This window comes from Equus asinus, chromosome 16 (genome assembly GCF_041296235.1).
Source record: "Equus asinus isolate D_3611 breed Donkey chromosome 16, EquAss-T2T_v2, whole genome shotgun sequence".
Classification (NCBI taxonomy): Eukaryota; Metazoa; Chordata; class Mammalia; order Perissodactyla; family Equidae; genus Equus; species Equus asinus.
In genome coordinates, this window is record NC_091805.1 from 48,548,242 (window position 1) to 48,563,308 (window position 15,067).

General features: G+C 39.2%; 1 protein-coding gene across 4 annotated transcripts in view; it reads left to right on the forward strand.

Annotated features, from left to right (window-relative positions):
- Positions 1-3,433: 3,433 nt before the first annotated feature.
- Positions 3,434-15,067, forward strand: part of TTF2 (transcription termination factor 2) — a 39,874-nt gene continuing 28,240 nt past the window's right edge. For 2 of the 4 annotated variants that reach the window (XR_011494936.1, XM_014848264.3), the window contains exons 1-3: positions 3,434-3,562; positions 3,640-3,742; positions 5,937-6,023. Coding sequence is in view for 2 of the 4 variants with exons in the window: in XM_014848264.3 (XP_014703750.3) it covers positions 3,535-3,562; positions 3,640-3,742; positions 5,937-6,023 (218 nt within the window). In the remaining 2 variants the exon portion in view is untranslated. Of the gene's footprint in view, positions 3,563-3,639; positions 3,743-3,941; positions 4,007-5,936; positions 6,024-15,067 lie in introns of all 4 variants that reach the window. The other 2 variants (XM_070487135.1, XM_070487136.1) reach the window with 2 other exon arrangements.

Consider the following 15,067-nt stretch of genomic DNA (forward strand, 5'->3'; position numbering starts at 1 on the left):
AGAATTTGTAAAGTCTTTTGGCTTTTCAAATTATAACCAGATTTGTCCTTACTATAATACCCTGACTGTGTCTATGTCAAAGGACAAGTTTAAAACGGTCATATATCTGAAAGGCACAAAATGAAAGGAAACTGAATTACTATTATGTATCACAAAGCAAAAAGAATGAAACAACAGAAGAGGCGGGCCTTGTGTTTGGTTTTTGTGTTAACATGCTGCTACCTAGTGATCATTTATAAGATGGCAGGACTTGGTTTGTTTTTCAATCTTGGATTTTCTGGGCCATGCCTGTATTCCACAAATATCTGAATGCTTGGCTAATTGTAGGTTAAATATCTGAATGACTCTCTGAATATTTTATGCTTCATAAAAATACCATAGTGGTAAGAACTGGATTGGGAATCTCAAAAATGTCTTCCAGACCCTATATGTCCAGTGTCTGCTTTGCAACTGAGCCAGAACAAGATTAATCTACGGGCCCCACATGGTTCCAAAGTTCAAGGCGTGACCTTGGGGTGAGCTCCTAACTATGCTAAACTTTGGCATCCTACTTTTTAAAATGGGGATAAAAGAATACCCACTGCCAAGGTAGCTGTGAGAACTAAATGTGAAAATGCATATAAAAGAATTTACACACTTCAGAAAAAGTTAGGCTACACTGATGGTGCCCTTTAGTAATAACATGCCTCACAGGCAAAAATCCTTTCTCTGTCATTTAAAATGTGTTCCTCCTTCCCACCCCATCCAAAAGTAATGAGCAAAAACTCAGAGGGATGCACGTTCAGAAAATGAAATATACTTCTTAGAATTATCAGCTGATTGGAAAAACACATTTGGACAATTTATTAAAATAATGAGTAAAGATAAAGGCTGCATAGAAGCTGGAATTTTACAAATAACTTAGAATCACTGCTTATTTTTAAACAATACAGATAGTGACAGATACGTTAAGGGGTGACTATTCTAGCTGATCCTCTCACCACCAGTATCTTACAGATGTCTGACACGTTTAACATCTGCAGCCAGCACAATCTGACCAGAGAAAACATAATTCTTTCATTTTGCCAAGAATTTAAACGTGTTTGCACCACTCTAGATTTTCTTCCATAGGTCAAAGAACCACTCTGCTTAAGGATCTACCCCACCTGAAACTAAAGTGTTTCTACTATTTTACTCCTTCACTCACTATATTTCCTTAGGATGTCAAAATATCTAGATGATTAATCTTAGCTTTTATTTTCCATGCAGATGTTTTGGCATTGTTTATACATTGAGGCTTTTTGTTTGTTTTTAACAGCTTTATTGAAGGGCAAATTAGATACCATGGACTTCACCTATTTAAAGTGTACAGTTCTCTGGTCTTAGTAAATGCATACAGTTGTGCAGCCATTACTACAACCAGTTTTAGAACAATTCCGTCATATACTTTGAGTTTGACCAGCCTCATATGGAAAGAATTTATTGGATCATTAACTCGTGGATTTAAACCATCTAGCTCTAGGACCTATTCATTTTGAATAAATCAAGCTTTAAAGAAAAACAGACTCAAAGCTCCCAAGTTTACTTAAAATAGAGGTCCATGATGCACACTCTCCAAAGGTCGCTCCAGGGGTCTGCAGGTTAATTAAGACTATAAAGTAAAAATACAAATTTAAGAATAAAAGTTAATTCACATGCACTAACGTATGTGTATATTTTGAAAAGTACATATTAATTCATCATAGTTTATGCTGATATTATGGCCACCTTTCACCCAATGACAAACTTGTTTTTTCACTTTTATAAATATGATTAGGTGGGATAAATTGTCCAGGGCCTAAACATTTTGATTGAGCACATCCCAAATTTATGGAAGAAATACTCCCCCTTTCTGTAATTGGCTGTGCACACTTTCGTGGGGCTGGACCTGCAGAGGAAGAGCTTCCTCCTTAATGGGATATTTAAGAGGCACTGATTTTGTCTTATTTGTTTCAAAAAGCTATCATTCAAGAAATAATTAAATTAGCATGCCCCTCATCCTGCAAATCCAGTATTCATGGTCTACTTCTCCCAATACAGCTTCTATTAAATATGTACATAAAAATCTCTGAATGAAAATGCCTCTATTTACTTACTTGGTTTTTGCTCCTCTCTTATCTTTAAGTGTATCCATAGGTGTTTTAGAGGGGTAGTTCTTTGTAAATTAACTCTCCTTTGGTTCCAGACACATCTTTATCTAGCCCTGAAGTTTACTGCTAACTCCACTCATCTTGACATTTAAGTACTATTTTATATTGTTATTTAAGTGTTCAACATGTACCAGTTCAGTCTCCTCCAAAGCCTGAGTAAGCTCCTTGTGGTTAGAGTTGTTGTAAACTTTGTGTCTATGTGAATAAATGAATTTTATATTTCTCAAGCCCCTAGTCCACATTGGGCACACAAAAAGCTATTTAATAAGTATTTGTTTAATTAATAAATGATACCTCAGGTTTGTCTCCCCTCCTCCAGACCCCCCGTGACATTTACATTCATCACATGGCCCAGACTTCCTAGACATGACAGATTTTCTGTCCATCTGTCCCCATAAGTACAGTTGCACATGCCACAACGTATGTCTCGACATATGGTCCTCAAAAGCTGTAATATGAAGGCATTTCTATTGCAAAAAGTTTCTGATTTCTATTCCTCCCTTTTGTTAATAGATTTGGTTACGATTTCAAATAGAGTCCCCTTTCTTTTAACTTCACCTCCATTTTCAATATTAGAAAAGCATACTAGTCGAAAAAGTTTGACAATACAAAATGTACAAAGCAAAATTCCCTTTGCCCAAAGGTAAGCTATTGCCGCCGTGTAGTCTCCACTTTGTCACTTACAACTCAGGGCTCCTACACTGAGCGCCTAGAGAACATTCAGCACATGCAGGAGGCAGCTCTGCGTCCCCCGGACACCTGTCCATAGACGGCCCACTCGCTAATTCTGTGACCTTGGGCGAGTCGCTCAAACTTCTGTCTCGAGGTCCTCCAGAAAATGCTGCCCACCTCAGCAGGATGTCGAGAGAGACGTGTTTGTGTAAGCACTCTGTGAAGTCTAAAGCGCTAGGCAAATTTAAAAGCTTGTGGTGGGGCCCTAGAGAAGTCTTTACGCCTGCTCTGGGACAGACTCCAGTTCACCGCGCAGCTTTCAAGGACGCCCCATCACCCTCACCCACAGCCCACCTTGACCCCGCTCTCCCCGGAAGGCCAGCCTGTCTCTAACCGGCCTCCAGCTTCAGCCACGGCGCCCCCGCACCCCAGCCCACTGCCAGCGCTACCACGCCTCAGATTTGATTTCGGCGCGCGCCGAGCCAGAGGGCGGCTGTGATTGGTTGGAAGTGAGAGAACGTCCTGTATGATTGGCTGATAATAACTAGGGCGGGGGTTAAGGCCGCGGGCGGGGAATTATGGGGTTTGAGACTGCGGAAGGTGGATGATGTTTGGTTCCTGAAGGAGGAGGGCGGAGTAAAAGGCGGAAGCAGGTGTTGGGCGGGGCTCCTCGTGAGAGGCGTGGAGGAGCGTGATGGAAGTAGTTAAGTGCCCGGAGCACGGTAAGCGGCCGGGCTTGGGGTCCCCCGGAGTCTTTCAGTCTAGCGTGGCGTAATCGTTGTCGACCTTCTCTCCTCAGGGACCCTCTGCTTTTTGAAGACAGGCGTCCGCGATGGCCCGAATAAAGGAAGGAGCTTCTACGTGTGCCGGGCAGACACATGCGGCTTCGTGAGGACCACCGAGTAGGTCTCGAACTGGGCACCGTTCCCTGCCTCCAGGGAGGAGCCGCCGGCTCCCTGCTGCCCGGCGCCACAGGGACTAGGAGAGCTGGGGCCCCTGGGCTGTGGAGCCAGGGCACTTTAAGTAGTTGGCAATCCCAGGATAGAGTGGCGTGTTCGGGAGACGCTCCACTAATGTTTGCTGGTTACTTTCCCTCTCTAGGCCCCCGATTGCCCCACTTGTAAAATGGAGGATCGGCTATTTCTGGATCCTTCTCCTTTCCAGCTCTGAGTTTCTATTAACCTGTCAAGCCCTGACCACTCCCTTTTCCTGCTAGTACATTACCCTCACCCCTTGACCTATTTAAGCGAGGACTTACAGGCGTAGTAGAAAATAATTGGCCCCAGTTTTGCACTGTAGTTTTAGGCTGAACTGGGTTTTAAATGTTTGAGGTTAAAACACTCTGGTGGTCAGATTAACAGCCTCTTTTAAAAATAAGATTCTTGGCATTTAAATGGTGAGACTGATAATCCAAAAAGACAAGTTATTTTGGAGATCAGTGCTGAAAGAAACGTCAGAAATCTGATTCAGCACTTTGGTTTTACAAAATTGAAAGTGGAGACCCAGAGATGTTAAGTATTTTCTTTAAAGTGAGAAAAATTAATACTATTCTAGTAAAGTGTTAATGTTTTCACAGTACCAAGTGTCCACAGTCTATGTGAAATTCCCTTTTTTTTTAGTTTTATTAAACTTTTTTTCTGTACGTGAAATTTCAAACTGTAACATCATTAAACCTTTTTTTCTGCTCTCTACTGAAGTTAGTAGATAAAAGTTATTTCTATTTCATGTAAGGTACATAATAGATATCAATACTAGAAAATAGTGTTTTTTCGACATATATGTTAACTTTTCATGGTTCCCTTATATGATTTAGATGATTTGTGTCTTTGTTATGCTTTGAAACTAAGTGAAAGACTGAATCCGTTTACAGATTCAGAAAATAAACTTTTAGAGAAAATATTTTCTTAGCCCTCTCATAAGTTCTTTTATTGGGAAGAAATTGCTGGGATCCAGTTTAATACAAAGTGATTTTGGGTAAAGCACTGTCAAATTTTAAAATAAAAAGGACCAACTAAAAGTACTCAAGCTATCGACAGTGTATCATTATGTCCACGTTTGCTATTTATTTCTAATTTCTGTGCTGAGCTTCTTAGGTTCAGCACCTCGCTCAAGTTTCCTGAGACATGGAAGCATGTTCAGATTAGTGGGAATTAAGCATTAGTGGTAGCGTAAGACTGGGTTTTATATTAAAAGAAGCATGCCCTTATATAGAGTGTCATTTATGCAGATGTACTGCTATACAAACTAGTACAATAGTATTGGGCTTGAAGACAATCACTTGATAAACTTGGCCTGTTTGGAATATGTCTGGTAATCAGAATATAAGGAGGGGCTGGCCCGGTGGCTGAGTGGTTAAGTTCTCCCGCTCTGCTTTGGCGGCCCAGGGTTTCGCTGGTTCGGATCCTGGGCGTGGACATCCCACTGCTCATCAGGCCATATTGAGGCGGCGTCCCACATGCCACAACTAGAAGGACCCACAACTAAAAGTATACAACTGTCTACTGGGGGGATTTGGGGAGAAAAAGCAAAAAAAAAAGAATATAAGGAAAAAGAAAGAAAAAAGTGTCACAGGTCCTATGAGAGTACTTCAGACCTTCACAAACCTATTTACTCTCAAATGTTAGGTATAAATTATTTCATAATAAAACACTGGAAGGGAGGAGTTAAAAAACTTACACCAAGCATGAAGCAAATTAGTGGAGTGTGTTGCTAGTGTGGGTAGGTGACCACCACCAGGTGACAGCTACAGGTTATTAAAGGAAAAAGGATGATGGAAGAACCTGGGGAGAATTACAGGCAGCCTTAGATACATCAGTCCCTCCTGGGGTTATCACACAGCACGGTATAGTTAAACTTGAGTCATCAATAAAAAGATAGATTTATTGTAATGCTTTATTTTGGGGCGGGGGGAAAGATGAAAGCTGTGGACCCTTTTCCCAGAGGAATGCACGTAGACATAAAAATGTGTGGGATTTACAGACCCAGGGGAGGCCATACATGGACTGAAGTTTAAAACCCATAGTTTGGATTTAATTTTAGGATGTAGACCTCTATTCTTTGCCTCCTAAAACAAAATTGCGATTTTTTTTCCTCTAGCATTCCTGTTTCTCATTGTTTGTTGCATGAGGACTTTGTGGTAGAGCTTCAAGGCTTGCTTCCACCACATGGCAAGAAAGAATACAGGTAAGGGTCTGGAAGGAACATCGAAGTGTGTTTGCTTTTTTTGTTCTTTGCCTGGATGAGTTACAGCCCAGGTGTTTTCCTAGGATTGGCTATTCTTTAGAAGTCTTTATTAAAAGACGAATAGGGGCTGGCCCTGTGGCTGAGTGGTTAAGTTCATGCTCTCCACTTCGGCGGCCCAGGGTTTCGCTGGTTTGGATCCTAGGTGCAGACATGGCACCGCTCATTAGGCCATGCTGAGGCGGCATCCCACATGCCACAACTAGAAGGACTCACAACTAAAATATACAACTATGAACTGGGGGGATTAGGGGAGAAAAAGCAGGAAAAAATAAAAAGATTGGCAAGAGTTGTTAGCTCAGGTGCCAATCTTTAAAAAAAAAAAGACATAGTATTTCTCTACGTATTGATATCTTCTGGGCTGGCACCCCTGACTGCTGAACAACTGGCTAATCTGAGAGAAGCCTGACCCTGGTTAATTTCAGGATGAACCGCTCCACCTTCCTCCCTCTCCAGCTCTCAAGGAGCCAATAGCATCAGCCCACCAACAGTCATGGACTTACACTAATTTGTCAACTTTCTCATTCCAGTAGTAGAATGAGGAAATGTGTAAAGATGTCTAATGTATGTTAAGAACTCAATAAATGTTCATTTCCCTTCTTTTTTATGGAACTCAGAGGAAGGGCCGAGAAGTCTGTATAGATGGCAGTCTATATAAATGGCATGCATATTGAAAGATAAGTAGGAATTCACTAGGGGCAGGAACTGAGGTCATTTAACAGATCAGTACCCTGCATTAGGGTCCAAAGGCATGAATAGGGAATTGCAAGCATTTGTTTCAGTTTAGCAGATGTTTGAATGGAGACTTCAGAAGATAAGCCAGGCCAGGAAAGCCGGAGCCAGATGTGATAGTCTTTAGATAATATGTATTCAGTTCAGAATTGATATATTCTGGATTGATATTTTTTCCAAAAAATATAGGCATTCACGAACCGTGTTCACAATTTTTACATAACTGAAAACTGTCTATTCTACTATTTTTTTAAACTGAATTATGCATACAATAAGATGCACAGATCTTAAGTGTTCAGCTGGTTGAGTTTTGAGAAATGTATATGCCCATCCTTATAACCAAGACCCCAGTCAAAATATAGAATATTTCCATTACCCCGTTAGGTGCTGTTAGATCCCCTTCTACTTCAGCCCCCCCCAACCACAGGCAACCACTCTTTTGATTCGTACTGTATGTATACTTTTGTGTCTGGCTTTTATGTAACAATATCTGTGAAATTCAGCCATGTGGTTGTATCAGTAACTCATTCTTTATATTGCTGAGTTGAATTCCATTTTATGAATACCACAGTTTGTTTCAATTGCTTACTTGCCATTTCTGTATATCTTCTTTGGTGAAGTATCTGTTTAAATCTTTTGCCCATTTTTTTCTTAGAAATTTTTTTATTGAGATAGTTGTAGATTCATATGCAGATATAAGAAACAGTACAGAGGGATCCCGTGTAGACTTTACCTAATGGTAACATTGTGCAAAATTTAGTATATCACAGTTAGGATATTGACTGATACGATCCAGTGATATTTGTAAACCTAGTTTTACTTGTACTAATTTGTGTGTGTGCGTACATTTAGTTCTATACAGTTTTATCACGTGTGGTTTCGTGTATTTGCCACCACAATCAAGATATTGAACAGCATCACCATGGGATCGCGCCTGTCGTCCTTGTATAACCACACCCACCTCTCTCCCCCTCCTTACCCTTGGCAACCATGAATCTGATCGCCATTTTTAAAATTTTGTCATTTCCAAAATGTTACATAAATGGAATCATACAGTGTAACTTTTTGGGATTTTTGCCTGTTTTAAAAACTGTTATTTGTCTTTTTAATATTAAGTTGGAAGAGTTCTTTACATATTCTCTATACAAGTTCTTTGGCAGATAGATGTATGTATTGTGAATATTTTCTCCCAGTCTATGGTTTTCATTTTCTTGTCTTTTGAAAAACAGAAGTTTTTAATTTTTCGAAGGTCCTTTTTATCATTTTTTTATAGTTTGTGCTTTTTGTCTTCTTTCTGAGAAATCTTTGCCTACCCCAATATCACAAATTTATCCAGTGGTTTCTTCTAAAGTTTTATAGTTTTTTTGTGGCTTTTTTTTTTTATTGAGGCAACACTGGTTTATAACATTATATAAACTTTGGGTGTACATGATGTTTCAATTTCTGTGTAGACTACATCATGTTTACCACCCAAAGACTAATTATCATCTGTCACCATACACATGTGCCCTATACCCCTTTTGCCTTCCCCGCTCCCCCTTTCCCCTCTGGTAACCACCAATCTGATCTCTGTATCTATATCTTTGTTTGTTGTTGTTGTTTTTATCTTCCACTTATGAGTAACATCATATGGTATTTAACTTTCTCCATCAGACTTATTTCCATTAGCATAATACTCTCAAGGTCCATCCATGTTGTCACAAATGGCAAGATTTCATCTTTTTTTTTTATGGCTGAGTGGTATTCCATTGTGTATATATACTACATCTTCTTTATCCATTCGTCCCCTGATGGGCACTTGGGTTGTTTCCAAGTCTTGGCTATTGTGAATAATGCTGCGATGAACGTGGGGGTGCTTGTATCTTTCAATATGCATGTTTTTGTGTTCTTTGGGTAAATACCCAGCAGTGGAATAGTTGGATTGTATGGTATTTCTATTCTTAATTTTTTGAGGAATCTCCATACTGTTTTCTGTAGTGGCTGCACCAGTTTGCACTCCCGCCAGCAGTGTATGAGAGTTCCCTTCTCTCCACATCCTCTCCAGCACTTCTTGTTTCCTGTCTTGTTAATTATAGCCATTCTGATGGGAGTGAGGTGATATCTCATTGTAGTTTTGATTTGCATTTCCCTAATAATTAGTGATGTTAATCACTACTAGTAATGTATCCTTACACAATCATGTGCCTGTTGGCCCTCTGTATATCTTCTTTGGGAAAATGTCTCAGATCCTTTGCCCATTTCTTAATTGGGTTGCTTGTTTTTTTGTTGTTGAGTTGTATGAGTTCTTTATATATTTTGGATATTAACCTCTTATCAGATATATGATCTGCAAATATCTTCTCCCAATTGTTAGGGTATCTTTTCATTTTGTTGATGGTTTCCTTTGCTGTGCAGAAGCTTTTTAGTTTGACATAGTCCCATTTATTTATTTTTTCTTTTGTTTCCTTTCCTAATGAGATATGGTATTAAAAAAGATACTGCTGGGGCCAGCCTGGTGGTGCAGCAGTGAAGTTCGCACACTCTGCTTCGGTGGCCTGGGGTTTGCCAGTTCAGATCCCTGGTGTGGACCTACGCACTGCTTGTCAAGCCATGCTGTGGCAGGCGTCCCACATAAAATAGAGGAAGATCGGCACAGATGTTAGCTCAGGGCCAGTCTTCCTCAGCAAAAAGGGGGGGTTGGCAGCAGATGTTAGCTCAGGGCTAATCTTCCTCAAGAAAAAGAAAAACAAAAAGATCCTGCTAAGATCATTGTCGAAGAGTGTACTGCCTATGTTTTCTTCTAGGAATTCTATGGTTTCAGGTTTTACATCAAGTCTTTCATCCATTTGGAGTCAATTTTTCTGTATGGTGTAAGATAATGGTGTATTTTCATTCTTTTGCATGTGGCTGCCCAGTTTTCCCAGCACCCTTTATTGAAGAGACTTTCCTCATGGCTTTTTTTTTTAGTCTATTGTTTACCTCAAGTTAATTTGGGGTATCTTATGAGACAGGAGTAGAAGTTCATTTATCTTTCCATATTTTATTGAATGAATGTTACTCAATTGTTTCAGCACTGTTTTTTGAAGACTTCCCTTTCCCCATGGAAGTGCTTGGCACCTTTGTGAAAAAGCAGTTGACCACATATTTGGATCTATTTCTAGACTTGCTTGTCTATTCCATGGATTCATTTCCCTATCTTACACAATCAGATAAGATAGTGTGAGTCTTCCAGCTTTCTTCTTTTACAAGATTGGCTTTTTTAGGTCCTTTGAATTTCCATATAAAATGTAGAATCAACCTTTTAAATTTCTACAAGGTTTCCATAACGCACTGTTGGGAATTACATTGAATCTGTATAGGTCAGTTTAGGGAGAACTGACATTAATATTGATCTTCCAATCCATGAACATGGTGTATTTATTTATAACTTTTAAAATTTATCTCGACATTATTTAATAGTTTTCATTGTAGAGTTCCTAAACCCTTTTTGTTAAACTTAGTTCTCAGTATTTTTGATTTTTGATGCTATTGTAAATAGAATTTTAAAAAATTTCACTATTTGATTGTTTTCTGCTGCTACCGTGGGGCTGGTAAGCCTCCAGTGCATGAAATCAGGATGTTCTCCTGAGGCCTGACACTGTTTACATACTCCTGGGGTCCTTCTACCATGGAGAAACACTGTTCTAGGTGATAAGAAGCCACTGAAGAAGTTTTGATCCAATTTGCATTAAAAGAAGAACAATGGAGGATAATTAGAAAGTGAAGTCACTGGAGGCAAGGAGACCACTGAAATAGTAGGTACAATTGAATGCCTATTACATGGAGTATTTATTATCTCTTATCTTCATAGAATCTTCTGTGATAGGTTTCAACTTCTGTGTTTTACAGGCAGATGAAGGAACATTTAGAAAGGTTAGAAAAGGAGTCTGAGGTCCCATGGTTATGAAGTGGTGTTGCTGGGATTCAAACCCAGGTCTAACAGATTCCAGATCCATCCCTTTTCTCTTAAGTGAGAGGTGATGGGCTTGGATTGAGGCGGTGGCAGTGGAGTTGGGTGCTGAGACTGGAGAAAACTTCCTGAAAGAGAACTGATTAGACGCGTGTCCTAGTAGGGCATTTAAGCGTGCTGCTTCTTCCATTTTCTCACCTGGAATGTGACCATGAGAGTCCCGACTTCCTGGGTTGTGAGGATTCAGTGAGGTCATGTGTGTGATGCACTTACTCTGGGTTTGACGCATTGTCAGTGCTCAGTTTATGGTTGCTAAGTTGGGGTTTATGAGTGGTGAGTTTACCATTAAGCAAGAGAAGGAAGGGACGGTAACATCAGTAGAGGACTGGGCTGTGTGGCTAACACACAGCTTTGGACTAGTCATGTCCTACATATATGTGAAACCCGCGAGAAAAGTGAGTGTGCGTCTCCGAAGAAAGGTTTGGGCTGAAGATAGAATTTTGAGAACTTATCATTTAACATTCTTCATACTGGGTAGATGAGGCTGAGAGGTGATCATTATTTTAAAATAAGGGGTGAGAAAGTATGCTAAAGGTATTTCTTTTAATCCAAATCTAGAACACTATTACTAGGAAGTACTTACTGGAGCTTTAAAATGGTTGTTTTAAGACAAATAAAATACAGTTCTAAAACACACAATGAATTAAAAACAAAACACAATAAAAGCAAAGTACCTTATTAAGTAGTACAGGCTGGGAATTCAAACAGAAATAGATAAGCCCATGTGTGATGACTTCCTTACCAGACAGTAAGGGCATTTAGCCCGAACCCCTGTAACTCTAGAGAATGACCTCTGGGAATACAGCCTTTCCTTCCCCAAAACTGGGTTTTATTTTCAAGAACTTAAAGTACTTTACATCCTTAAATTAATACCATATGTTTAAAGTTTAATATAGCTAGGAGACAGGTACAGCGGAGTGACGGAGGGAAGGAGTAAGCCAAGGTGAGGGTGGGATGCCCATTTTTCGTACCTTGGAGCCTAGCTGCATTTGTGTGCAGTTCTTTGACATAAACACCAGATGGTACCACTCACCAGTGTTTGACCGACCCTCCTGTCATGACTCTCTATGTGCGGGCAATAAAGAAAATGATAATAGTCATTCAGTAGAACCAGAGGGAAGAACTCTTGCCTTGACATGAATGATGTGGCACACTTTGATTTATAAATGTTGGACATTGTCACTGAGTTCATGTTCTCTCTTCTCTTCTTTCTCTCTTTTTCAACTTTTAAACTCAAGGATATGGGGTTAAAATAAATGGAAATACTTTTTTAATCTATAAATGTGTAAAACAACTTTTAGTTCTTTAAATAACTGGATGTAGTGGGATGTTCACAATATTTCATTTTTAATAACATTTGAATCTTTGCATGTCTAGCAAACTCCTTGCGTGGTTGGTTACTAGATAAATTTGTTGTGCAGATTATCTAGCCCAAAGATGACTGTCTAGGCTGATGACAGAGAGGCATTTGGACCTGAGCCAGACCCATGCAGAGGGACCTCAGGCCCCACCAACCCATGAAGAACCCCACTTGCTAACACCAGAACTTGATAGGTGCTGTCGGGTATCATGCAGTAGAATAGAAGTAATCCTTATAATGTAAAGGATGTTAGCCCTTTATAATATGTGTAGCAATTACTTTTCCCAGTTTGCCTTTTGTCTTAGAATTTTGCTTGTAGTATTTTTACCATATGGAAGTTTAAAATTTTTATGTAGTCAAAATTATTAAATCCTTTCTCTCTCAGCTGCATGATTTTGTGTCATGCTTAGAAAAGCCTTTTTCACTTTAGGATTACAACAAGACTCACCTGTTTTGTTCTTAGAACATTTACGGTTTCATTTTTTACATTTACATTTTGTTCCATCTTGAATATTAGTGTAATAGGGATGAGGTAGAAATCCGGCTTTTTGTTTTTCCGGTGCTGGAACCTATAAAGAAGTGAGCCCGTATTCCTAAGGGCCCTGTGACACATTTGGCATAAGTGTTAGATATATGAAGGTTGGCAAGCAGTCTGCATATGTCAGCATGCCAACTTGGATGTGTTCAAATGCCAGATGCTTCTGTGACTGTAAGGACTACGGTAAAGGATTAAGGCTGGTGAAGATTACTGAGAAAGTGGAGGAATTGAGACTTGAACTTGGCCTTGAATGACCTTTAAAATGTGGATAGAGAAAATAACGAGGAAGTGTTCTGGGCCATAAGCGGAAGTGTGGATGTAGGGAATAAGCAAGGTGGTTGGCAAGAGTGAACTAATGATTGCTGTTATTGATCAAGTCCTTAATATGGGTCAGGCTTTGGGGTCTTGATTCTTTTATCTTTACATGTATTAATTGTGACCATATGAGGTAGGTACTTTTTTTATTTTTTACCGTTTCACAGAAAAGGAAACTGCCATAGGGGCCAGTCAAATGAGGTGTCTTCAGTTTCAGAGCTAATTATGTGGTAGGACTGGGATTCAATAGAGGATGATTGTGGAGCCTGAGAGCATCCCAGCCTGGCGGAAGTGAACGTGATTGACCCTGGGATGCTGGCTCAGACAGTCAACCTTAGTAAGAAGGGAGGATTTGTCTTCTGGTGAAGAAGATGGAGTTAACAGAGGTCTGGCTTCTTTTAGCTGATTGCTTCATCATTGTTGTTTATAACCTATGTCCTGGAAAATAATTGATTAATATATTGCAGAAATTATGCTCTTCTTCATAGTGGAATCAATATTTGCTTTCTCTGTGAGAATATATTTCCACTGCTTTCTTTGTTGATTTACAATTTAATAAACATAACATACTTTTTTTTTTGAAGATTTTATTTTTCCTTTTTCTCCCCAAAACCCCCTGGTACGTAGTTGTGTATCTTTAGTTGTGGGTCCTTCCAGCTGTGACATGTGGGATGCTACCCCAGCGTGGTCCGATGAGTGGTGCCATGTCCATGCCCAGGATTCAAACTAGCGAAACCCCGGGCTGCCGAAGCAGAGTGCGCGAAATTAACCACTCAGCCACGGGACTGGCCCCAACATAACAGTTTTTATCCCCAAAACACAGATGTCCATCCAGATTGACTTTAATAAAAATGTAAGTAAAGCATTCTTAGCGCTGTGCCTAGCGCACAGTGTGTTGTTTCTTCCTTTCTCCAAATCTTGCCCTTCTCCAGGATGTCTCCAAGGCTTGGGCTTTAAAATAGATACTATTTACAAAATGTTCTTTCTGTAAAGATCTTAAGTACTTGATATACTTTAAACAACAGCGGCAATTTGTTCTTGATTTATTTTGATAAATAAAAATTTTGATAAGTAGTACTCCCTAATAGTAGCCAGTACTTTGAATTTTTATACAATCAAAACATTTCAGAAGTTTTATTGCATATGTTCAGTGTAATATCCTATTGCAGTGAAAAAAAGAGACCAATAAATTTTTTTAAATATTGTGAGCTTGAAAGGGAAAATTATGAGTTACTTGACTTTTAGGAAATACATGTCCATTTTGGGCTCATTCATCTTTGCTTATACATCCAGGTGAAGTAATGGCATTAAGTGATCGAAACCTCTTCAGGATTAATTTTGAATTAGGACTCAGATTGTTATGATTCATGTTGTATATCATGGGACTAATTTAAGAAGTTAGTAAAAGAATAAGAAATTAAACTGAAAGAAAACAGAAAAAAGGAATTAATGTAGATAAAAATCTAATTTAATGAGTTAGAAAACAGCAGAAAGAGAACTAATAAAAAAATACCCCTAGAAGCTAACTTGATCAAGAGAAGCCGAGAAGGCACCAATACACAATTTGAGAAATAAGGAGTTTCTCCACAGACAAATTAAAGCACATGTGAAATGACGTATGCACAGGGTTATTCATTGTGACATTGCTGTTAATAGTAAAGGATTAGAAACAGCCAAACTGTCCATCAGGAGGGGTCTGGCTAAATAAATAATGGAACATCCATATAGTGGAAAACTATGCAGCTGTATAAAAAGCTGTGCAGCTGTAAACAAAAATACATGTAAGGAAGCCCTTTATGTATATGTTCTTATAGAAGAATCTCCAAGACATATTGTTAAATTTAAAAAAATGAAAGCAAGTATTTAGTAGTATGTATACTATGCTACCCATTTGAGTAGAAAAGGAATAGATACAGAATATGTATTTATATTGATCTGAATATTCACTAAAAAAAATCTCTGAAAGGTGAACAGAAAATTAATAGGAATGGTTACTTGGGAGGGATGTGAACTGGGCAGATGGGGTATGGTGAGGGCGTGCTTTTCACTGTCAT